At 49.5% G+C, this 24830-nt stretch overlaps 1 protein-coding gene across 2 annotated transcripts in view; it reads left to right on the forward strand.

Annotated features, from left to right (window-relative positions):
* The window catches only part of PTGS1 (prostaglandin-endoperoxide synthase 1), a 35754-nt gene extending 10968 nt beyond the window's left edge, over positions 1–24786 (forward strand). For both annotated transcript variants that reach the window (XM_038374560.2, XM_038374562.2), the window contains 9 exons: positions 10598–10714; positions 11042–11182; positions 13447–13590; positions 15294–15475; positions 16098–16181; positions 16938–17184; positions 18280–18566; positions 21989–22136; positions 22568–24786. In XM_038374560.2, coding sequence (XP_038230488.1) covers positions 10598–10714; positions 11042–11182; positions 13447–13590; positions 15294–15475; positions 16098–16181; positions 16938–17184; positions 18280–18566; positions 21989–22136; positions 22568–22935 — 1718 coding nt within the window. In that variant the 3' untranslated portion in view covers positions 22936–24786. The remainder of the gene's footprint in view (positions 1–10597; positions 10715–11041; positions 11183–13446; positions 13591–15293; positions 15476–16097; positions 16182–16937; positions 17185–18279; positions 18567–21988; positions 22137–22567) is intronic.
* Positions 24787–24830: the final 44 nt, after the last annotated feature.

Consider the following 24830-nt stretch of genomic DNA (forward strand, 5'->3'; position numbering starts at 1 on the left):
TCTAGAGAGAGGAGTGCTCAGAGCATGAGTCTTCACTGCAGTTAACTTGGGTGGTCGGCCGTAGGGTCTGAGCACCGGTGTTAGCCTAGCCTGGGTGTGAGCCGCCAGCTGCAAAGTCCTCCCCAAGTTACTGCATCCCCACTGCTGCTGCCCTCACTTGGGTGCGTCACTAGGACTTGTGGAGGCATATCTCATGGTCCTTTGTGCTGCAGTGAGCTGAGCCACTCCATGGTCCTTTTCCAGGGGACTGAGGGAGAACCCCTCTGTCCTGGGCACCTGCAGGGACTGAATCAGGGGAGGCATGGAAGGTTGACAAGCACTTCAGTGGCTTAGCCTGCGTTGTCAGTGCAAAGTGGGCTGGTTGGCAGCCCGAGCGGAAGCAGCATGCAGGCTCCAACCCCTCAGCCAGGCCTGAAAGCACTAGTAAACTGGAGTGAGATGCTTGTGCGTGTGGAGGGGAGGCGGCTGGGGCAACAGCTGGCTGACAGCCTGCGGTAACTGCAGGGAAGACAGACCCTGAGAGAGCAACGGGGAGCAATAAGGGCCAGGTCCAAAGCTCATTGAAGTCACTGGACAGAGAGCAACTGACTCCACTGATCTTCGGATCAGCACCTGGGGGTGTCAGCTTTGTGCTGCGGGAGGGGAGACAAGCCCCAGCTGTTGCTGTGCTCTGGACTGGCAATTTGGGAGTGCTTCAGCCAGTCCTCAAAGAGACACATTTTGGGGCAATTCTGTTCTAGCCAGGCTCTGCTCCTGCGCCCATCCCCACAGGGCTGGCCCGTTTGGCTGGTGTTCAGCTGAGTGGCAAGCTGCCCCGGAGAGCAGCATGTGGGTCTGTGGGTCCTGAGCCCAGTCGCGCCGGCTGACACTCATCCCAGTGGGACTGTGGCAGGCCAGGAGTGCTGACTGACACGCTGGCTCCTGAGCCCTTGCATAGCCTTCCAGTGCCCCTCCCTCTACACCGTCATTACTCTCACTCCAGCAAGACTGGAGTGAAAGCAAAGGCTCAATCTCCAGCAATAGGAGGAAAGGAATCCCCTGTTCAGGGCCTGTCTGTCCTCACCGAATCTGGTGCTCAAGGATGTTTCTCAGGCACCATGGCTGTAGGCCTCCTAGATCCTCCAATCTGGATCTCCAAGCGGTAAACTGAGAGGAGAGTGAAATTGTCAGTCCCTCACCAGGGGTGTTGGCTGGCAGTATCACGCATCTGGGGCAGCCTGGTTCCTGTTACTACAGCATCTTACGTTCTAAGAGCCCTTGGGCCAAGCCACTGCCTGTTTCCATTGTTTCTTTGTGGGTTTGGATGTCACACACTGGTTCCCATTAATTCAACCCTTTCATCCTTATTTTTAAAAGCATATAAATTGCAGCCTCAAGCCCCAAACCTGCCAAGCATCCCTAGTTTCACAGCATTGAAGAAACATAATACTCAACATCTGCGGAACAGTTGGGAGACCGGGAATCTCATTGAGTTTAGCAGCTACGAGACCAAAGGCTCACTGTGCATTGGAACGTATATACAGCAAAAAGGCATTGCATCACACCAGCTGCCTTTAATATGCATCCAAGGAAGTCTCTGAACCATGCTAATTATAACTATCTCTGGTTTGTGTCTCTATTTACCATCAAACCACTGTATAAACCAGGAATGTTCCACTGAGCAACCTGCTCTGGGCCCTACATGCTGTGACTCATCTTCGTGTTAGTTTGGCCATGGCTCTCAGGCAGGATATTGTCCTCTTATGGAAATTTTGAATGGTGACCACTGTGTATCCACCCAGCTGTCCTCCCACCAAGGAGCTGATAAGGCTCAGTGCAGCTAAATGGTTTACATGGCATCAGCAATGCAGTTTGGAGAGAGGCCATCACGGGTTGGAGATGAGGACGTTCTAAACGCAGGCTTACAGACAAGGAGTGACTTGGGCCATAAGTGAGAACGTGACCCATTTATGGAGAATCTCAGGAACGGGATGGAGGCGGCAGCGACGGATCCTCTCTGCTTGCTGGAAACTGTCTGTCTGTGAGACTCTCCCCCCAACTCCACTGGCATGCGCTGCTCTCTGCCTCCTCATGGATTCCGCCTATCTGTGAGAATTCCCAGCCCAGGCAACTCAATGAGCCATCTATGGACATAAGCCCAAGCCAGCACCTGGCCCCATTCAGAGCATGCTGCAGAATCCACCTGTTTGACCTGGCTTGGAAGCCTGCTTGCATCAAAATTCCACAGCTACGCAGCTCACTGCCGTGCCTTTTCTTGCTGGCCAGCTAAATTGGGAGTGACCCATGCCCAGGCTCTGTTCTTGTATAACTTCAAAGGACTCCAGATTTACACCCGAGAGCAGAATGAGAGCAGAACATGGTCCCAAATGCTTTATCTATCACATACTGGGTCAGACTTCGCAAAATGGTGAACTGTGCACTAAACCTGCCCCTGGCAAAGCTGTGGAAATTTTCTCTCTATATTCCCGTGCCCCATTGTGGCACTCATGAGTGGACAGGTTGTTGTCTCCCCAGACTCTTCTGTTCTCCTGGTTACTTGTGAGAAATGTTTCTTTTCCTCCAACGGCTCTTCTTCCAGGCAGACCTAGCTGGTCAGCAGTGGGAGCTTCGTTCCCAAGTTGGCTTTGGCAACAAGTTGGTGTTGCTGACGGAAATAGGTCGTTCCTGTTTGTGTGGTTTGGGGGGTTTTTTTAAGTGTACTGACAGATGAATTTCTAGAGTTCAAAAATACAGATCTAGGAGCATCCCAAAGGGTGTTGGAACAGACATAGACCTAAATCAGGTTTTCAGAAGTTGCCACATTGCAGACAAAGCAGCTCATGCTCTGGCCGATGAAGTGAGCTGTAGCTCACGAAAGCTTATGCTCAAATAAATTTGTTAGTCTCTAAGATGCCTCAAGTACTCCTTTTCTTCATGCTCTGGCCGAGATTTATCCTATAGACTGAAATAAGACACCAAGGACACTGCTTCCTGTCCCAGGGTTCGTAGGAAGGTGTGACACCCACTCTTCCCAGCCCCATTCTTACCTGGCCCCAGCCACATGACCTGGGTCAGGGTTACAAAGGTTATACCCCTGCCACATGGCAAGAGAGTCATTGAATCATAGACCTGTAGGGCTGGAAGGGAGCTTGAGAAATCATCAAGTGCAGCTCCCTACACTGACGTGATGCAATATCAAGGAACCCTAGACCTTCCTTAACAGGTTTGTCCAACCTGTTCTTCAAAACCTCCAGTGATGCAGATTCCACAACCTCCCTTGGAAGCCTGTTCCAGAGTTTTTCCTAATATCGAACCTAAATTTCCATTGCTGCAGATTAAGCTCATTACTTTTTGTCCTACCTTCAGTGGACATGGAGAACAATTATTCACAATACTCTCTCTAACAGCTCTTAACATATTGGAAGACTGTTATCAGGTCCCCACTCAGTCTTCTTTTCTCAAGACTAAACATATCCAGTTTTTTAATCTTTCCCCACAAGTCAGGTTTTCTAAACCTTTTATCATTTTTATTGCTCTCTGGACTCTCTCCTATTTGGCCACATCTTTCCTAAAATGTGGCACCCAGAATTGGACACAGTGCTCCAGCTGAGCCCTCACCAGTGCCAAGTAGAGCGGGACAGTTACCTCCCGAATCGTACATACGATATTTCTGTTAATACATCCCAGAATCTTAGCTATTTTTCAAGGGCATCACATTGTTGACTCATATTCAGTTTGTGATCCACTCTAACCCCCAGATCCTTCTCATCTATACTGCTGCCTACCCATTGTTCTCCATCTTACAGTCATGCATTTGATTTTTCCCCACAAGTCAGGTTTTCTAAACCTTTTATCATTTTTGTTGCTCTCTGGACTCTCTCCTATTTGGCCACATCTTTCCTAAAATGTGGCACCCAGAATTGGACACAGTGCTCCAGCTAAGCCCTCACCAGTGCCAAGTAGAGCGGGACAGTTACCTCCCGAGTCGTACATACGATATTTCTGTTAATACATCCCAGAATCTTAGCTATTTTTCAAGGGCATCACATTGTTGACTCATATTCAGTTTGTGATACACTCTAACCCCCAGATCCTTCTCATCTATACTGCTGCCTACCCATTATTCTCCATCTTACAGTCATGCATTTGATTTTTCCCTCCTAAATGAAGTACTTTGCATTTATCTTTACTGTCACAGGATCACCAATTCCCGAGGTTCAAAAGTCACAAGACAACCCCCTCAAAATCATGATATTGGCTTAAAACTTACAAGGTTTAAAAAAAAAAATTTTATTTACCTTTTGTTGTTTTTGAGCCTTGCAGGTGGGGCGGGACGGGGCATCACATTTTCAAGATTTTCTCTACAACCATCAGGGCTAGAAACTTAGCACTTTTGTAAATGGAAGCTAAGATTCTCTCGTAGTCACATGGCTCCAAGAGCTGGGGGGTTTTGAGTAAAACACTAAACAGTGCAAGAGTTGGCAACACTGACATCAGGACCCACTGACAGCAGTGGGTACTGTTCCACCACCAACGCTTGTGCAGTTTGCCTTTCAGTAATTCCAGGCAGCTGAGAGCCAGCAAAGACAAACTGGATGAAAGCTAGAGCTGGAAAAAGGTCAGCGGGCAGCACGGGACAGAAGTTGTGTGCGTCTATAGGTGGAATATGAAGCATGGTGTCTAATGCTCAGCATGAGGACTCAGGGTGCGGGGTCTTCTCCGAGCTCCGTCCCTGTGTGACTGTGCTCAAGTCACTGAACCTCTCTGTGCCAGTTTCCTCAGATACAAAACATGATTAATGCCCCGACACTGGGACATCGTAAGGACTAATAAGCATTTGTTGAGCACTCAGAGAGCCTGGGACAAGTGTCATGATAGAATGGCAACGAACCATCATTGTCCTACAGGAAAACAGAGAGTCACGGGCTGTTCATTCTTCTTAGTGCCAGGGGGTGAGCATAACAGACTGTTTTCCAGGGGGAGAGCTCAGCTTGCCTGTATTCTTCTTCCTCCTGACACGACTGGTGAATGGATCACGGTGAACAGTCTGTCAGAGCTCTTTGAGTTTGCATCGCAGTTCATTGACAAGTGTCCCCCCAGCTGATTTCAGATACCACGGGCTCTCTGGCCCCAGTTCTCAGTTCCTGGCCTGTGTTCTTGGAGTAGCCAGGGTTGGGTGGGAATGTCCAGCCTCAGGCCTGCTCCAAGTGACACTTGAGCTGCCTGTGGCTATGGACCAGAGGCAAAAAAAACTTGTGGGAAAGCCTGGTGCTTTGGCTACTCTCTCTTCCTCCATCCCCATCCCAGACATGTCTCCTACGCCAGGACTAGAAGTGAGGTGGGTACAGAGCTGTTCCAGCAGCTCTCTGCTGGCCAGGAACATGCTGAAAGGATAGGTATTCACCAGGGTCTGTTGCCACACAGTTTCAGGCTTCCTTATGGCACTGAAGCAGCAGAAAGGGGCCTCGGAGCAAACGTGAATCAGGCCCTCTTTGTCTGCAGTAATTTGACGCAGTCACGTGTCACTGATGCTGACTCTATTTTCTATTTTTTTAAACGAATGTTCACAGAGAAACAGTGAACAGCACAAAAAGGTGACTTACAGCGTGTGTATATTTCCCAATACTGGACGCCTCACGGAACCTCCAATCCAATTGTGCGATCACGCAGCTTTGTGTGTTTAAGCTGCAAGAGCAGACAATGCTAAGCCAGCTGCAACTGCATAGACATAACATGTTAGGGTGGGTGAAACAGTGATAAAATAGGAAAAGACGTAGATGAATAGGGAAAGAAAGGCTTGGAGGGGAAAGGAAAAGAGGAGTTTTGGGTGGAATGGAGACCTGGCATTCTTTGAACCAACTCAACGCTTTTTATCCAAATGGGTCTAGAAACAGGGTCCACATTTCCTCAGATATTGCTCTCCATGGCAATGATAAGCTATTCTTTCTTTGGCTGCCAACTCAGACAGGTTGGAATCTGTGGTGACTCCACAAACTGTGACGCTGCTCTGTGACCATGCAGTGCGGAAAGGTTTGAGAAACTTCAGTGGCTAAGGACAGCGCCATTCCTGGGTTTTAGATGCTGCTGTGCCTTGGGACATGGTGGATACTCTCTACGGAAGCTGCTGCAGGGCTGTGCAAAGGCCCCTCAGTGACATCACTGTTTGGCTGCAGGGTTAGTGTTTAAACAGGGATCACATTTGTTTCCAGTTCATTGTCTACCACCAGATGTGGAATAATCTAGAGAGTAGCAGAAATATTCAGCCTTTGCCGTGGAGAGCCCTTTTAAGGCATCCAGTGTTTATGAACAAAGACTGTTTATATAGGCTTGGAGTCACTCCACCAAGTCTGCAGTTAAAACATCCTCCCAGATTTGGGAGAGCTGGAACAGCCCTTCTTCCTGGCTGCTTTTATTCTGATCCAACCACTACACTTCCTGGCCCTTGGGACTTTACTTTACCCCAACTTTATCGCTTCTCAGGAGCTTTGCTTGGGATGAGGTAGAAGCCCAGGATAACGTGACTCAGTTCTGGGCTGGGGTGCTCAATCAGAGAGGAGAACTGTAGTGCAGTGTTATCACCACTGTCCACAGGGAACGTGTGATGAACCACTGTCATCCAGGTGGCTGCTGCCAGGCTTTAGAGGTCATTTTCAAAGAGAGGGTTGGGCTCCCAGCTCCCACTGCCTTTCAGTAGGGGACAGGCGCCTACCTGCCCCTGTGCCTTTGGAGATCTCACTCTCAGCGAGAGGGATGGAAGGAGAAGCAGATGCTTTTGTTGTGGACATTCACAGCTCTGATCTTTCCAGGCCAGTTGATCAGCAGGTGTAGACTGGCAGAATTCTGTTAGCTTCAATGGACCCCCAGGAAGGTTTAGCGCTGAGAAACAATGATTCCTAACAAGCACTCCAGGGGCCAAGTGTCTCACATCTCTGTTCCCAAAATGGTTTTCTCGTTGAGTCTGGCAATCGAGAACTGTCGTGTTACCACTGAGTGCATGAATGAGATGAACTTCTGCTGAGGGACAGCTGAGATTTGGATTGGTTCTTCTTTGGGGCTTCAGATAATTCTAACGCTTGACCCAATGTTACTAGGGAAAGGGAAAACCTGATCTGTGCTTGCACCCAAGGAGAGTCCTAGCAATTGTCAACATGGTATCCTCCACTAGTATCACTAAAATCACAGCCTGTCCTCGAGGGAAGGGATGATGGCAAGAGGCCTGCGATTCCAAAGGCTGTTTGTATCACGTCTCAACTTTGTTTGTTGAGGTCTTAACTGAAGCAGGATTGTCTAGAGTTGAACGACTCAAAAAAAGTGAAACCTTCCAGAAATTGCTTCCTCTCCAGTCTCCACTACCATCTCCCGGAAAAGACCATCTGCACTTAGCCTTTCCTCGCGGGACAAGGAGCTTGCAGAGCTAATTTGCATTGAAAATCCTTAACCAAATTTCCGTGAGCTGTTCTCACCTCTCTCCATTATTAGTGTCTAAGCAACCACCGCCTGCCAAAGTGTCTCCAGGAATGGGACGACTGATACAGCCTTTCAAACGCCCCTTTGACAACAGTACCCCTGTTCTGCAAGCTCTCCAGTGCCTTGGGACTCTGTAGTAATTCCACCCACACATTGACACATTCAGGAGGAGGCTGCGGCAGAGCACGCTTGCACGCAACAGTCGGAGCTAACTGGATTAAGCAACCCTGGCAGAACTCCTTCCAACTCCCCTCTCTCCTCCCCCATCACCCATCCACTCCCTGGCTACTTCCTCTCAAATCTTTATCCCTTTCCGTGTCCTTGTTTGTCTAGCGTAGATTGCAGGGAATGTGGCCTATCTATGTTTGCAAATTTACAGTGCTACAAAAGTGATTGATAAAGGATCTTGCAGCCACAGCTGTGATGCTGTTTCTTTGTCATGCAGAGCCCTGTGCATGGGCAGATGAACTGGGATTTACCAACTTCTTCCACCAAGGCCCCCCAACAGACATCAGATGGGCTGGCTTCACACCTAGGACTCAAGGTGCCCTAGCAACGTAAGGGTCTTGCCCTCACAGCCATGCAGTCCCCTGCCTGGCTTATGCTGCTGAAGACAAGACCATGCAAAGCAGGGTGTTGCTGTTGCAAGATGTGGCACATTGTCTTAAAGAGGGTTTCTGCCTCCAGGGGAGGAAGCTTTTCATTTATGCAATAATTCTATCCCTAGGGGAGTCTCTCTCTCTAGCTGGAACCAGTTTCTGTTTGTAGCTTCCCAGGCACCCTTGCACCCATCCCAGCTCAGAAGCTGGCCATGCCATGGCACTGAGGGTCACATGGACGTTAACTGCTGGCCCCTTGGGCTTCAGAGTGCAGCTTTGACATGACAGGCCGATCCTGAGACATGCTGAGCAACTGAAAATCCTCCTGGCACTAATCCCAGCTCAGGCTCCGCCTCCCTGTGCAGCCTTAGAAAAGTCACCTCCCAGCTCTTTGCCTCAGTTTCCCCCTCTGTGAAATGAGATAATGTTACAAGAATCCATTAGTCAATGTGGGAAGACTCCAATCACTACTACGGGTTTAATAGCCCCTGATGAAGTGCGCCGGGCCCTTAATAGCCTCCAGCGTTGGGCATGTGCTCAGTGTCGATGTCAGAATTGATACAAAACCTCCCCAGGGAAGCAATGGGGGGGGAATGCAAGATGCCTTGAAAGCAACAGCCTCCTGACGTGCTTGGGTGTGTCTGGCCCCAGAGGGGGGATGGTAACAGCATCCACAGTTCAGCAGCGTCTCTGGCTGCATTTCACATTCTTTTCATGCTTACCCTGTGATCTGCTTTTACAGGGCGGCGAGGGCATTACTTCAGCCCGGGGCAAATCTGGTTAATAACCCAGAGCTCTGAGTCCTGACTGTGCCCGAGTCTATGCACGCACAGCAAGTCCCTGCTTCTCAGCCACCCCCCAGCTTTACATGATGAATACGGCAGTGCCCAAATGCCTCCCAGACACCAGCTGGGACCTATAGGAGATCTTATCATTGGGAGCAGAGCATAGGCCATGTAGTGTGTCTCTGATTCCCTTTAGCCTGGTTTCCTGGGAGCTCGTTAGCACACAGGCAGATTAAGTCAAAACTCTTTGTATGGAGCATTCAGTGAAGACATGGGTAACTTATCATGCCTCCTTCCCAGCTCCGAGCTGTGCTCTCAGGCAGAGCTTTGCAGGCAGAAACCTGAGAGTTCATTGATGCAGAATGTTGGTTCGAGCCATTGATCTTGCTGGGAAGAATGAAAGAGAACAAGAAAACAGGAAATGTAAAAATGGCCCCTGGTCTGACATGGGGCCATCTGCCAGACCACAGGAGGTTGCAGCAGGGTAAGGGTCTCCCCTGGCCTCATTCCCTGCCATGTCACATGAGCCCCCATCACCCCTGGAGTGAGTGACTTGCTGTTGGTAAATTTTCAATGAACATCCTTTAGGTGTTGTGGATTCTGCATGAGATGCGGGATAGTCTGGGGAGTGCTGGCTCACTTATCTCCAGCCTCCAGACATCATGTCATGTGACTAAGCCTCCTGTTTCAGAGGAAGTGACCCTGCGAGAAACAACCCAGGAAGCAGCCATTTCCATCCATTCATAATAAGGAAGGGGTGTTGGGGAGCGGCAGCTTCTGGTGTTTCTGCTAACACGCTATTTTAGGCTAATTAATTCCCCTGGCATGATAACCTAGAGGGCTGGCCTGATCTTATAGCAGAGCAGACCCTGGGAGCATAATATGTGTCCTTGCAGCTAGATCACTCAACCACTAGAGGTCCTGGTGTGCTGGATAGAGCTTCAGACAAGGTGTGGTACCTGGTAATCAAAGGAAACCAAACTGGGACTCAAGCTGTGTGGAAGCCTGTTTGTGGTTGTAACCATTTCCTTTAATAAATGCCTCCTATTTCAAGTGGAGAGTGATTCCCATGGCAAACAGCAAAGAAGAGGAGGTGCCATTGCACCCAGAGTGCCCCTTTCAGGCAGGCGGGGGGAATCTGGGCACACGTACTTAGCATGCCCCTGTAAGGATGTGGTGCTGATATCAGCTAATGCAGGGCTTTGCTCCTCCCTGTACATATTTCTGCCACGCCACTACAGTAAATAATAATAAAATCTGCTTTACAGGCACAAAACTTGAAAGGCTTAACAGAAATAGCTGAAAGCAAAGTACTGGGCATTATATGCAGGGAGTGGGGGAGCCCCTTTTCTCCCTGCCTTGCTTGACCCATCAAGTAACTCTCCAGCACCAGCCAACGTATATTTCTCTTCCTCCGCCCCATATATCATTCTAAGAATGCATGATCATGCACTGACTATTGTAGGGCAAATGCTGCTTACCTCACTCTGCAGCCTGGTGGCCTTTGATTGGATTCCTCACTCCACAAATGCTTTCCAGAAATGTCCTGGTTGGAATCTTTGCAGTGACTGGTATTCGCAGCTAAGCGCATAGAGTAGAGTTCATCTCACAAGGCCTAGGTACCACTGGGCTGAAGTGGGACTTAAGTGGTACCTCATGCTGGCTCTCTACTCAAGGGCAAATGTCACTACATGGAGACCGAGGAGCTGCCAGATCAAGTAATGTCCATGGGTTAACAATGAAACCTCTCTCTCTTTCTTCCCTTAGTGAATCCATGTTGTTATTACCCATGTCAGAACAAAGGGGTGTGCATGAGGGTCGGCAGGGAAAGCTATGAATGTGACTGCACCCGGACAGGTTACTTCGGCACTAACTGCACTTCGCGTAAGTTCACCCTCCCTCTCTGCCTTTGGGGTGAAGGCCTGGGGGCAAGGTAGAAAAATAGCAGCTTCTGCAAGAGGCTTCATTCAACTACACGAGTAGGGGTTGGAGCTAATCCCAGCTCAAAACACTGCCCCTAGGGCTCTCCCAGAGGCACAGTGAGTGGCAAGGCACTCAGCCAATGGAACACAAGTTAGGAGCGTTGTTTCATAAGCATGTGCTCTTACTGGCTGACTGCATGCTGGTGTCACCAGGACTTTGGCAGCTGTCACTAGAGAGGAAAGTGTTTGCCTTACTTTACTTAGTAATAAATTTGCTGTTTCCTCCCAGCTGAGTTTTGGACACGACTCCACGTTTTGATAAAACCAAGCCCGGCCTTCTATCACTTCATCCTGACTCACTTCAAGTGGCTTTGGAACATCCTCAATAACACCTTCATTAGGGACACGCTGATGAGACTGGTGCTAACAGGTGAGGCTAGGCTCTTGGGTGGGAATGTTTAAATTAAAGTCCACCCTTGGCTTTGGCCACTGGGGTTCAAAGTGCGTCTTCACTCTCGGGGCACTGCTGAGATCTCTCCGTGTACCTGCTGCCCCAGTTGTGCTACTTTTCCTGTTATCTTCATGTTTTCGTAAAGCAGACGTAATCCATTTGCACTTGCAGAATGAGGCAGTGTGTCCAGTGGTTGAAGTAGCAGGAACTGAGGCAGAACTCCTGGGCTCCATCCACAGCTCTGGCGGGGGGAGGAGAGAAGTCTAGTGGCTGGAGAGGGGACTGGGACTCAGGACTCCTCGGTTCTGTTCCCTGGTCTGCCAATGACTCACTGTGACATCAGCAGAGCTGTGTGGGTTAGAACCCAAGTCTGGCTTAGCAGGGGGGCTATGGGTAAGCTTCACGACCAAATTAATTGTCAGACAAATATCAGCACTGGGAGTCAGCAGGTGCTAACTTACCCCGTATGCTCTGGAAAGGCCCCTGTACCCACATGCTTGGGGCAGAACTGAATTGCAGAATTAATTTTTTCCTATCAAATAAAATTGCGTTACAAGCTAAACATGTTATTTTAAACCTAACTGATGTTAATTGGAAGCTGAAAAAAAAATGAAAAACGTTGGCTCTGCAGAGCACTAATAACTGTTAAAAGACTAGTGCTGCAAAAATGGCAAACTAACAAACGACCAGCAATTGACAGAAGCATGGACACTGTCTGCTTGGCCAGCATGGAAAGCCTTGTGTAACACAACAGAAAGACCCCAGAGAACTACTCAGTGCTATGGGATGCTTTCTTGAAAGTATGTGGATAATCCTATTAAATCCATCATGCCCCCACTTGCCTCCTCTTCCTCTCGGCCCATTTCCCTGTCCCCCCATTTTTATCCCCCTCCTTTGAATCTGGCTTCTGTTCTTTATCTTATCTTAATAATTTTACTTTAGTTGGATTTTTATAAACCAGTTTAGTTTGTTGGTAACCTGTATAATACAAATAATTGATTTAAATTTTAAGTTCTGATAGAAGTTTTGTATAGTATGTTTGTTGTTCCTGTAAATGCACTTTAAAAAGTTAATAGAAAAAAAACAGCAACATTAAAAAATTTAAAATATGCAGCTCTCCAGTGTTCAGAAAGGCACCTAAATGTCAGCACGGCCAACTGCCTATGGTGTTCTGGCAGCAGGGAGGGCTAGCACTGGGAGAATGGTCTCAGCAAACCATAAACTTTCTACTCACTCATGCCACAAAGCTTATTATCTTGCGTAAATATTTTAGTTCAGGTCCTTGGAGTTCTGCAGCAGGACAGGTCTCTGGCTCTGTTTCTGTCTCTAATGAGATTTTTTTTTCTCAAACACTGTGTGATTCATCAAGGCATCCACTTAGAACGAGAAGCGGAGAGATAATATAACTTCTCACTTTGCATCCCTAGGGGGAATCAAGGCATTTTAAAGGCTAAGTGTAAAAGGTTAGGGAAGAGACACAAACTCCCAATAGCAGAGCACAACCCACCCAAAGCAGAGTGAGGCTCAGCACAGAACCTTTTTCTTTTCTTCCTTTTGTTAATGACTCAGTTAAGTCTCCCTGCGAAAGAAGTGAGAGTATTGACTTGAGACAGGTGTAGTACAAACAGGTGCTGTGTGGCTTCTTGCACACAGAGCTCTGCTGATACCCCTCGAACCCAACCCACAACCTGCCTGCTATCCTAGCCCTGGGCTCCCCACACACAGGCTGCTCTGCTGATGCACGTCACCAGCAATAAACATTAAATCAGTGGTTCAGTAGCCACAATCAACCTCTGCAATTGTGTGTTCAACAGAAACAAATCATTGAGTCACTAGTTAAAGGAGAACAGCAAAACTTTTGTGAAGATTGCTTGACTCCAGATCAGGGACTGAAACGATATTTATATTTTCAAAGGAAGATGTTTACAGATCAGTTCCCCTTTTACTTACCTGCTTGGATCCGAGTTCAGGAACCTGCATTTGCCCTGCAAAGGCTTCACAAGAAAACAAACACATGCATATCCCTGCATTCCCAGCTGTGTCTCCCCCTCCTGCTCATGTTCCACTTTTTCCTATCCCTCCATCCTGTTGTGTGTGTATGCAGTGCCACGGCTAGCCAGGCCCTGTCATACTGGTGCTTGCTGTTCCAGGGACAGGTACACATGGGAACCATCCAGAGCAGAATGAACACATCTGTGTTAGGACTGCCTAGCTGCAAGTGACTTTCTTCCCTCTCCTTTCAGTCCGGGCCAATCTGATCCCAAGCCCCCCCACGTATAACTCAGTGTACGGATATATCAGCTGGGAAGTCTATTCCAACGTGAGCTATTTCACCCGGGTCCTTCCGCCGGTACCCGATGACTGTCCGACTCCTATGGGAACCAGCGGTAAGTGCCTGTCTCAGCAAAGACCATGTTCAGGATGTCCGCAAGCCTGGGTGCTGGAGTCTCCTTGCACTTGGTTTTGCAGTGGCAGCATCGTAGTAACACCCCTATGTGATGCCTCCTCAATCCCAATCCACAGTCACCCCTGCCAGCTGCTCCAGTAGAGGCAGAGCTCTGGCTACGCATATTGCACAGGCTGCTGGCCCTGGCACCTCAAGGGGTCATTAGCTCCCACTCTTTCCAGGAGTTTCACTGCAACGGAAGAACAGCTACTAAAAATCAAGGCTGCTCCTGGCACCCATCTGGGGGAAGTGCTGTTCCCAGGACAAGTCAATCCAGCACACCAAGCATCCCTGCCCCCTGCAACCCCTCGGAGCATAGTCTCACACTGCATGCCCAGGGGAGTTGACTAGCGTGAACCCTGCAGTCTGGAGCCTGTCGCCGAACCCCTACTCCCGGCCCCAGAAGGCAAGAGAGGACGAGGGTCAATGCTCCTCTGATTACCAAAAGAGTGATTAGAATTCACCTCGGGGGGGCCTGAGGGCTCCCACCCTAGGGAGGGGGCTGCAGAGTCCTTCATCCCTGGTTCAAATCCAGCCAGGCTAGTACTCTCCAAAACGGACTCCCCTCAGGGAGAGGTTCTGAGGCAATGAACGCAAAAGGCTCCATTCCCGTGGGTGCGGGCTGACCCATCCCCTGGGAGCTCAGCAACAGGCTCTCGAGGATCAACACCCTCCTCAAACGGCACTAGCTGAGGGTACCGCGTGGGTCGGCCCTGTCCTGTCACTGCTTGTGCTGTGCCTGCCCTGTGGATTCCCAGAGGCCCTCAAGTCTCCAGCGCTGTCAATGGGCCATCTTTCAGAGGAGTAGAGCCTGGGGGATTGTCCTCCGCGTGGGAGCCATGGCAGGAGCACTAGGTGACGGCAGCCACTCTGGGCATTTAAACTGGCACCTGCCCAGCTGGAATGCAGCTCCTTAGGGAAGAGCTGTTCTTCTTCATGGTCAGCTAAATTGACAGCATGCTGCTAATAACTGCATCCCTCCCTGCCCCCAACCTCCCTCCCGTCCTGTTAACCTCATCCTCTCCAAGGACCCCAGACAGGGTTGAAACCTTCAGAGGAAAGCAAAGGCCCTACCCCAGCCTTTGACTACCTGGAGCTCAGAGTGTTTACTTTGCTAATGGACCAGCAGGGCCCAGCAAGTTCTGCACGGCCAGTGGGATGAGTGACCATGCCGGGCTGCAGTCAGAGCAAATGCCTGGGTAGGTTACGTCTTTGGGTCTCCACTGGGAAGGGGCAGCTTGATGCTGCTAATTCCTGTCCAGATAGCCAAGGTACACGTGAAAACCTTCAAGCCTAATAACCCTTGTGCAGAGAACTGGTGCTTGGACAATAGTGCTCTGGAGTTGCTGAGATAGATTATTATTTAGACAAGTGTCTCCCACTGACTTTAATGGGCGACAGCTGAAGCAGTCCCCATGTGACACCCCGATAGTTGTTCCTGACCTGCACTGACTTCTGCAAATAAGTAATGGGATGGCAGAGCTGCTGGTGGATTCCTGGCCCCCCGAGCCAAGGGCAGAGACACCCCTCTTCTCCCTGTGACAGGGATTATGGCTGAGTTGCTCTGAAGCGTAAGGCATCTGGAGCCCCCGCAGCTGGATGCGCTGACAGCTCCCAACTTGGGTTTGTTTCCTTCCTTTGCAGGGAAGCAGCAGCTCCCTGACCCTCAGCTCTTTGCAGAGAGGTTTCTGCTCCGGCAGCGGTTCCAAAGGGACCCCCGTGGGACCAACCTGATGTTTGCCTTCTTCGCACAGCACTTCACTCACCAATTCTTCAAGACATCTGGGAAGATGGGGCATGGCTTCACCAAGGCCCTGGGCCATGGGGTAAGGAGAAGGGCGTCCCGTGAAGCTGGCCCACGCCTCACAGGGGGCTCACCATGGAGCTGGCTGCTCCAGCAGTCTGAATGGGAGAAAGACACTTGCAGCTGTGTGATGTCACCCCCAGTGCTACCCACAACTCAGCTCCTGTATCCAAGGCTCAGAGCGGTCGGGGTTCACGTCCTGGGAAGAGAACCTCTTCGGAGGGAGGGGGGAGTGCAATTGCACATTCAGATAGAGAGGGGGAAGAGGAGGAGAGGGGACCGAAGGCAGAGGTGCCTTCCAGGACAGGGCCATGTGGGGAAGCCTGTCCTGGAAGAAGCAGAGACCTCCAGGCTGCAGAGCGCTCACTCTCCCCAACCCATCAAATAGTCCCCAGCCCCCAAGGCTGCTTGGAACATCAGACTGCCATGGGAAGGGATTGCCGGTGCTTGTGGCATGGCTGCACCATGGCTACAGAGTGAATCGCTTGCCCCCTCAGCCGGGGCTCCCAGCTGCCTGGGTCCTTGTTGAAGGCTGGGGCCTGCTGTCTAGCCCTGCTGCCAGTGGGGCACGGGGTCAGCTGACTGGCCCAGTTTGTCTGCACAAGCTGTGTGCACAGCAGGGTAACGCTGGCCTCTCTCTGCAGGTGGACCTTGGGCACCTCTATGGAGACAACCTGGAGCGTCAGCACCAGCTGCGGCTCTTTAGAGACGGGAAGCTCAAATATCAGGTATTGCAGGGCCCCCAGCCACCCGTGTGGTATGCTCAGCCAACACCTCTCTCCACATCTGACTGTGTCACTGCCCGCATCTGGCTCCCTCCCACAGCCACTGCAAGGGAAACCTGCTACCATGTCTGAGAGACTGAGGAGTCTTGGTCCCATCCTCCATAGGGATGCAGGCATGTCAAGACCACGGCTCATTGGAAACCAGAGGGCTGAAGGCTCCTCAGTCACACAGGAGCTTTTGGAAACCTTTACCATCCACAGTCACTTGCTGAGCGCTGTGTGAGAAGCCCCATCGGTCTGCTACTGCAGCATGCCCCGGAGAGCTCTCCACGGTAAGACACTCATTGGGAGACACTCTCCTAGCAGCATCCACTGAGCCGTAGGCCTGCATGCGCTATCTCTGAGCCAGCAGGGACAGCACACCCAAGAGTGTGACCAACGCATGGACCCTAGGAGCTTCCTCCTGCTCATCTCAAAACCACAGCTAAGCCTTAGACACCACCTTCAGCCCCTTTCAGCTCTGGGCAGGGAAGCAAGGCTCCAAGGTTTTGGCAGCGACTGCCCCTGCTGTAAAGCGAGTCCCCTTTAGACCAGAGCCCAGGCCCAGGGGCTCACGCAGGGAGGTGGCGCTAACACTGACCGGGAGCCAGCTGTGGCTGGCGGTACTGGAGCACGGGGATCTACTGGCTACCCAGTGGCAGGCCAGGGCAGTTCTCTCCATTCCTTTCCTTGCTGCCAGCCTGCTCTTGTCTCCCCAAGGTAGTGGATGGAGAAATGTATCCACCCACGGTCCTCGATGCTCCGGTTCACATGATCTACCCTGCCGGCACCCCCAAAGAGAAGCAACTGGCTGTGGGCCAGGAGGTGTTCGGTCTGCTGCCGGGGCTCATGATGTATGCGACCATCTGGCTTCGTGAGCACAACCGAGTCTGTGACGTGCTGAAGCAGGAGCATCCGACGTGGAACGACGAGCAGCTCTTCCAGACAACCCGTCTCATCCTCATCGGTGAGAGCAGGGGGAGGACATGGGCCCTGGGGAGAGCAGGGCACTGGGCGGCTGGGGGAGGTGACTGGGTATGATTTAACACGGCATGTATTAAATGGCATCCAGTCCTTCTTCCAATGCATGATTATTCCCTGGGCTCCAGGGCTTTGTCCTGTCCAATTTTAAGTGCCCTATGAGTTTCTCTGACCCCTGAGACCATCCCACATCCCTACAGATCTCACTATTGGGGCACTGTCTTGTTTTTCAGCCTATGTTTTCCTTTAGTTAACTTCAATCCATTATCCAAATTATATCCCTGAGGCATCTTAAACAGCTCTTCTCCTGGGTTGCTGGGTGCACCCTTTGGCTGTTTTCCTGTCTCACCCGCCCTAGTGACCATTCGCCCCAGCTGTTCTTGCTCTAGTTATCGGCCCTAGTAACAGGCAGCAGTGCTGGGCAGATGCTGGCTCAGTAGACGAATTGGTCCAAAGGGGGAGCACTTGGAGTGTCAGCACCAAGACAACGTCCTAGGCTGAGAGTTACCCACAGAAGGGCTGATTCTCCGCTAATGTATTCCTGGTGTACACTCAAAAAGAAAAACGTATTCCTGGTGTACACTGCTTCCGCTTTGACTGCAGCGCGACACACTCCTGGCTTATACCTGCCTTCCTAGGAGACAAATAAAAGTCAGACAAGCCAAGAGGTCACACGTGATAGAAGAACCTCCTGGGGACTGTTTTATGGGACATATGAAGGCAGATCCAGTACAACACACTGGATGTTTAATCCAGCACACCTCTTTCCATGCCAATCACCAGAGCACCCATGGTGATGTTCTCTCTCCAGAGGTGGTGCTAACCCACTGTGGGCCCTAGGCAGGAATATTCCCCCCTCCCAAACATGATTATGAGCAAATAGAGGGACCCCTTGAGCTGCTTATGCCTAGCACCAACGCTGTAATCTCTGTTAAAGGGTCCAAGCTCCGGTTGTTAGAACGCTGGCTCATTTACAGCTAGGACCTGCGGCTGTTGCCCAGGAACTAACTGGCCTATAGCCGCTTGCCTCTGCAGCAGGCTGACATTCCGCTTCCCTGCGCGTCTCTCCTCTCCCTCCTAGGAGAGACCATCAAGATCGTCATTGAGGACTACGTGCAGCATCTCAGCGGGTACTTCCTGCATCTGAAGTTTGACCCGGAGCTGCTGTTTGGCATGCAGTTCCAGTACCGGAACCGGATTGCCGTGGAGTTCAACCAGCTCTACCACTGGCATGCGCTGATGCCGGACTCGTTCACCATCCAGGAGGATGAATACAGCTACGAGCAGTTTATTTACAACACCTCCATGCTTCTGGACTATGGGGTGGAGGCCCTGGTGGAGTCTTTCTCCAAGCAAATGGCAGGACAGGTATGGCACTGGACATGGACGCCTGTCGGCCAGAGGCAGGGAACAGGTCCTGTGCGCAATCTGCTGGGGGAGGCGGGCTACTTACACAGCCCAATGGGTGTGCACATTGCTCTGCAGTGTGATGGTGCTAGCAGGCTGTATGATTTTAAAGGGGCATGGAAAGTGGCTCAGGGAAGGAGCCACATCTCATGGTGGGGCCAGATTCTGGTGTGGGGAGGATGTAAGGAGCAGGATGACTCCTAGTGCTCCCCCACCATCTCCAAGGCAATGCAGCTGCCCCCTGCCTCTCCCAGCAGGGGATGCCTCATTGGCACAATCCACTCCAGAGGTGCAGGTAGCCCCTGGCACATCGTGGGGGCTGCCATAACACAGGCAATAATCAACGTGTCTGTGGCACATTCTACCCATTCTCATAAGAATGGCCACACTGGGTCAGATCAAAGGTCCATCAAGCCCAGTATCATGTCCTCTGACAGTGGCCAATGGCAGGTGTCCCAAAGGGAATGGACAGGTTATCATCAAGTGTCACTCAATCCCAGCTTCTGGCAAACAGAGGCTAGGGACACCATTCCCGCCCATCCTGGCTAGTAGCCATTGATGGACCTATCCTCCATGAATCTATCTAGCTCCCTTTTGAACCCCGTTATAGTATTGGCCTTCACAACACCCTCTGGCAAGGAGTTCCAGAAGTTGACAGTGCACTGCGTGAAAAAATACTTTCTTGTGTTTGTTTTAAACCTGCCACCTATTAATTTCATTTGGTGGGCCCTTGTTATTGTATTATGAGAAGGAATAAATAACACTTCCTTATTTACTTTCTCTATGATAACCACTCATGACTTTATAGACCTGTCATATCCCCCCTTAGTTGCCTCTTTTCCAAGCTGAAAAGTCCCAGTCTTATTAATCTCTCCTCATACGGAAGGCGTTCCATACCCCTAATGATTTTTGTTGCCCTTTTCTGAACCTTTTCCAATTCTAATATATCTCTTTTGAGATGGGGCGACCACATCTGCATGCAGTATTCAAGGTGTGGGCACACCATGGATTTATATAGCGGCAATATGATATTTTCTGTCTTATTATCTATCCCTTTCTTGATTCCCAACATTCTGTTCGCTTTTTTGACGGCCACTGCACATTGAGTGGATGATTTCAGAGAACTATCCACAATGACTCCAAGATCTCTTTCTTGAGTGGTAACAGCTAATTTAGATCCCCATCATTGTATATGTATAGTTAGGATTATGTTTTCCAAGGTGCATCACTTTGCATTTATCAACATTAAATTTCATCTGCAATTTTGTTGCCCAGTCACCCAGTTTTGTGAGATCCTTTTGTAGCTCTTCGCAGTCTGCCTGGGTCTTAACTTAGTTTTGTATCATCTGCAAATTTTGCCACCTCACTGTTTATCTCTTTTTCCAGATCATTTATGAATATGTTAAATAGGACTGGGCCCAGTACTGATCCCTGGGGGACACCACTATTTATCTCTCTCCATTCTGAAAACTGACCATTTATTCCTACCCTTTGTTTCCTATCTTTTAACCAGTTACCAATCCATGAGAGAACCTTCCCTCTTGTCCCATGACAGCTTACGTTGCTTAAGAGCCTTTGGTGAGGGACTTTGTCAAAGGCTTTCTGAAAATCTAAATACACTATTATCCACTGGATCTCCTTTGTCCGCATGCTTGTTGAGCCCCTCACAGAATTCTAGTAGATTGGTGAAGCATGATTTCTCTTTACAAAAACCATGCTGACTATTTCCCAACAAATGATGTTCATCTAGTTGTCTGGCAATTTTGTTCTTTATGATAGTTTTAACCAATTTGCCCGGTACTGAAGTGAGATTTACTGGCCTATAGTTGCCAGGTCACCTCTGGAGCCCTTTTTAAAAATTGGCATCACATTAGCTATCCTCCAGTCATTTGGTCCAGAAGCTGATTTAAATGATAGGTTACAGATGACAGTTAGTAGCCCTGCAATATCACATTTGAGTTCCTTCAGAACTCTTGAGTGAATATCATCAGGTCCCGGAGACTTATTACTGTTTAGTTTATCAATTTGTTCCAAAACCTCCTCTAATGACACCTCAATTTGGGACTGTTCCTCAGATCTGTCACCCCCCAAAAATGGCTCAGGTTTGGGACTCTCCCTCACATCCTCAACAGTGACGACCAATGCAAAGAATTCATTTAGTTTCTCCGCAATGGCCGTATCGTCTCTGCGTGCTCCTTTAGCATCTCGATCGTCCAGTGGCCCCACTGGTTGTTTAGCAGGCTTTCTGCTTCTGATGTATTTAAAAAAAATTGCTATTACTTTTGGAGTCTCTGGCTAGCTGTTCTTCAAATTCTTTTTTGGTCTTTCTAATTATTACTTTCTATTACTCCATCCCCCAAATCCTCTTTAAAGGCCAGTGGTTCTGAGTCAAACAGCTCTCCCAGGAGCTCATGGTAAAGGACAACAGTCTGGCTTCATCCTTTGTTCTCTGCTGCCACTGTGTGTCTGTTTTCTTTCACTAATTCACATTGACAGCGTTTGAGGCTTCTCTTTCTCTCCTCTCTCCTTGGGAAACTTTTATTCAACACGGAGAGTCAGATATTCCCATATGCTGCTGTCCGAATGCCCAGCTTGTTTCCTTAATGGAAAGAAAATAATTGCCGCCCTTCCATTGACAGGTTACTGCATAATTGTTCAGTACAGGGTTTTCTGGAGGCTTGGAAGGATCAGATTTTTGTTGGTAACCTGTTGATTTCACTGTACACAAACCAGTGAAAAAATATTTCCACTGAAATTTACAGATAGGCAAAGAAAGAAAAATGCTGCTTGAGAACTTTTGAGAATTTGGTTTAAGGATATTTCCTTGGTTTGTTTTGATGTGATGTGGACAATTTGTGTTTTAACGGTTTAACTTTTGAATCTCAATATCTACTGTCATTAAATCATTATTGTCTGATATGTTCCCCCCATTGTCTAATCACCCAATAATTCCCTGCAACTGTGAAAATGTAAATAGATAAATAAAAAAAACCACTTAAATAAACATCAATATTATCTATCAAAATTATAAAAAATAAAAATGGAATTCTGCCAAGTCTAGTTTTCTAGTATTTTCCTCTGAAGCAGCCGGCCTTAACAACGGTTGGGGATTGGGTACCACACCAGATGGGCCATTTGTCTGATCTGGCCTGGCAGCTGTGACACAGCTCTGGTTAGCATTTCTGGTGGTTCTCTCTCTCTGCTGCTATGACCTGTGATTTTGACTGTCTTCAGTCATGTGGCACCTATGTGATGGATGCATTAGAAACAACTAACAAGACGTGTAATCTGGCATACTTGTCAATTTTCTGCAGTTCCGAGTGGAATGACAATGCTTGACTGTAACAGAAGTTTGCTTTTCTTTTACTCTTCCTGTGTTTCAGATCGGTGGGGGACAAACCATCAATACCAATCTCTTGAAAGTGGCTGTTGGAGTTATTGAGGAATCACGGCTGCTGAGGCTGCAGCCCTTTAATGAGTACCGGAAGAGGTTTTCCATGAAGCCCTACAAATCCTTCCAGGAGTTAACAGGTCAGATTTCATGACCTACATGCTGCTGCTGGCAGTGTGTATCCGGTAAGGGGCTAGCACTGCCCTGGGGGTTCCCTCGGCCCAAGGCAGACGCCTCACGTACAGTATGGGAGCACAGACACACAGCTCATCCAATCAGTGGCCCTACTGTAGGCTTTCTAACTGATTGATGTATAAACATCCTGCCACAGCTTACTACTACTCACCCCACTCTGAAAACTGCCAGGTACTGCCTACTTGAAAGGGTTGTTACCTGCTGCAGGGCAGATGAGTGGTTGAGTGGGTGGGACATGGCCCCGAGAGTCAGTCAGACCGTTCAGTTGGATTACAGAGATAGAGCAGCTGAAAAGTCCTGTGTCTTGTACGGATTTGGAACCTCCCTTCTGAGTGACTGTTTCACTAAGACATTCTGTCTCTCTCTGTTGATGCAGGAGAAGAGGAGAAAGCGGCGGAGCTGGAAAAGCTATACGGAGACATTAATGCCTTAGAGTTTTATCCTGGTTTGTTGCTTGAGAAATGCCAGCCAAACTCTATTTTTGGGGAGAGTATGGTGGAGATTGGAGCCCCGTTTTCCCTGAAAGGGCTTTTCGGAAACCCCATCTGCTCTCCAGAATACTGGAAGCCCAGCACTTTCGGTGGCTCAACTGGCTTTGAGATCGTGAAGACAGCTTCGCTCCAGAAGCTCGTGTGTCTCAACGTCAGGCGGTGTCCGTATGTGGCATTCCACGTGCCAGATCCTAGCACAGAAACAGGAGCAACTGGTGACCATCAAGACGGCAAACCATCCACTGAGCTCTAGTGCTACTGTGGCTCCTCTGAGGCTGGGCCAATGAGTTTCCTCCTTCATTATTGTCCTAACAATTCCTGTTGTACCCCACGGCCTCGGGTACAAAGCCCTCCCTTGCAGAGAGAGACAGGCACAGAGGAGGACCGTATACGCTCCTTGCACCATGTATCAATAGAATAGGAGGCCCCCTGGTTCTGGGTGTTATCCACATCCAGGGCTGGGAGAGGGGAAAGGAGAGGGAGGCTGGTACTAGCTCAGGGAGAGCCTGAGTCATCTAAATGCTACAGACACCATAATGGTCTATCTCCACCCAAGCTACCTCTTCTGCTAGCAAATTCCCTGCTCTAAGCCAGTTCTGTTTTCCAGTGGACTCTCTGCCTCTCGTTGCTGTCAGAGGCTTTGCTCTTAATATCTTCCCCACACCTTGACTGCACAAAGCAGCTATCACACGTACTTTTCCTGCATCGCGACTGCAAGGCGACCTACGCCCACCAGCTGGGTACGGGTGGAGCAGTACACAGCCACTCGTCTACCCCAGCTGGCCATCACAATTGCTCATCTCTCGGGCTGCTCTTATTTTCCTGCTGTGGCCAAATGCTTTGTGTGTTTATACTGTGGAACGTCCACCCCAGAGAGCATCCTTAGAAATCACAACAATGAGCATTTTCTCAGAGGGTCTCTGGTTTGGACAGAGAGGGAAAGAAAATAATCCAGAGCCTGCTCAATGCCTCAGGGCTTTTCCCCTTGTCCCACACAGATTCAAGGTCAGTAACCCTTCCATGGCTTTAAGAATGTCTGGGAGGGGACGGGGGGCGAGAGCAGACCCCCAGTGCGTTACTCTGCATGCTATGGCTGGAACACGCATGTACTGTACATGCCTGTCCTAGGTTATTCCTTATGCAAACCAATCAGAGCTCAATCACTTCTCACACACCCAGCTCAGCCAGTTTTCAAACACTCTGGGCAAGCTAGCAAAAGTGACCACCTGAACTGCATGTACAATTCAGCACCAGCAGATAACTGGGCCTGGAAGAGCCTGCTGTCCAGCTTTGGGAACCAGGTCCTATTAATGTGCTGAGTGGGCTCTGGCAATAAATTGAGAGTTCAACCTGATTCAGTCTTTGCCAGCGAAGTGCTTCTGAGAGAGCAGGAAAGCTGTTGAGTTTCATGCTTCTTCAGAGGCATGGGAGCTCCATTCTGCAGCATCACGTGGAGTTTAAAATACTGCTGGGAAGGAGATATTGCTGAGGAGTGAAGGGCTGGGGTAAAATCTGTCAGAGCTCATGGAAACTCCAAACCTAGACCAGCCAAATAACCACACCAACGTACTACAGGGAGCAGTGCTTAGGTGTCAACTAGGCAATCTCTTAATAGGCCTTTTCTACCTCCAATTGGATTGGGTCCGGATTCTGTCACCCTGACACACTCTGAGAAGTACCCCACTCCACAAGCGGTTCCATTGGTCCCATAGAGAAAGGTACTACTCAGTACAAGCAAAGATGTCAAAATCTGGCCCTTTGAGTCTATGGGTCTTAAACTTTCCTGGCGTAAATAGCTCAGAAAACTCTCTTCCGAGAATACATATGCCCTGCTTCAGGCCTCCTGAGGTTCCACACTCCAAAGCTCAATACAGACCTAGGGGCATTGTTTTCCTGCCCTATGCCCCCCGTTTCCAACAGCCACTGGTCTGTGCCTCAATAAATACAGACTGGTGATGAGCAGAGGCATTCTAATCCCCAAATTAGCATTGCAGACATGCAGCTTTCTGAGAGATATGTTTGTTTGGAGAGTCTGAACACTCCCCTGTGTTTACTTGTGACATCGTGGTCAGTTGTGATCCCAGTAAAAGAGAAAGTGATTTCATCTCCAGGCAGATGGAGAATAATAATGGCCAGCTGAGTTCTTCC

This window comes from Dermochelys coriacea, chromosome 16 (genome assembly GCF_009764565.3).
Source record: "Dermochelys coriacea isolate rDerCor1 chromosome 16, rDerCor1.pri.v4, whole genome shotgun sequence".
NCBI lineage: Eukaryota > Metazoa > Chordata > Testudines > Dermochelyidae > Dermochelys > Dermochelys coriacea.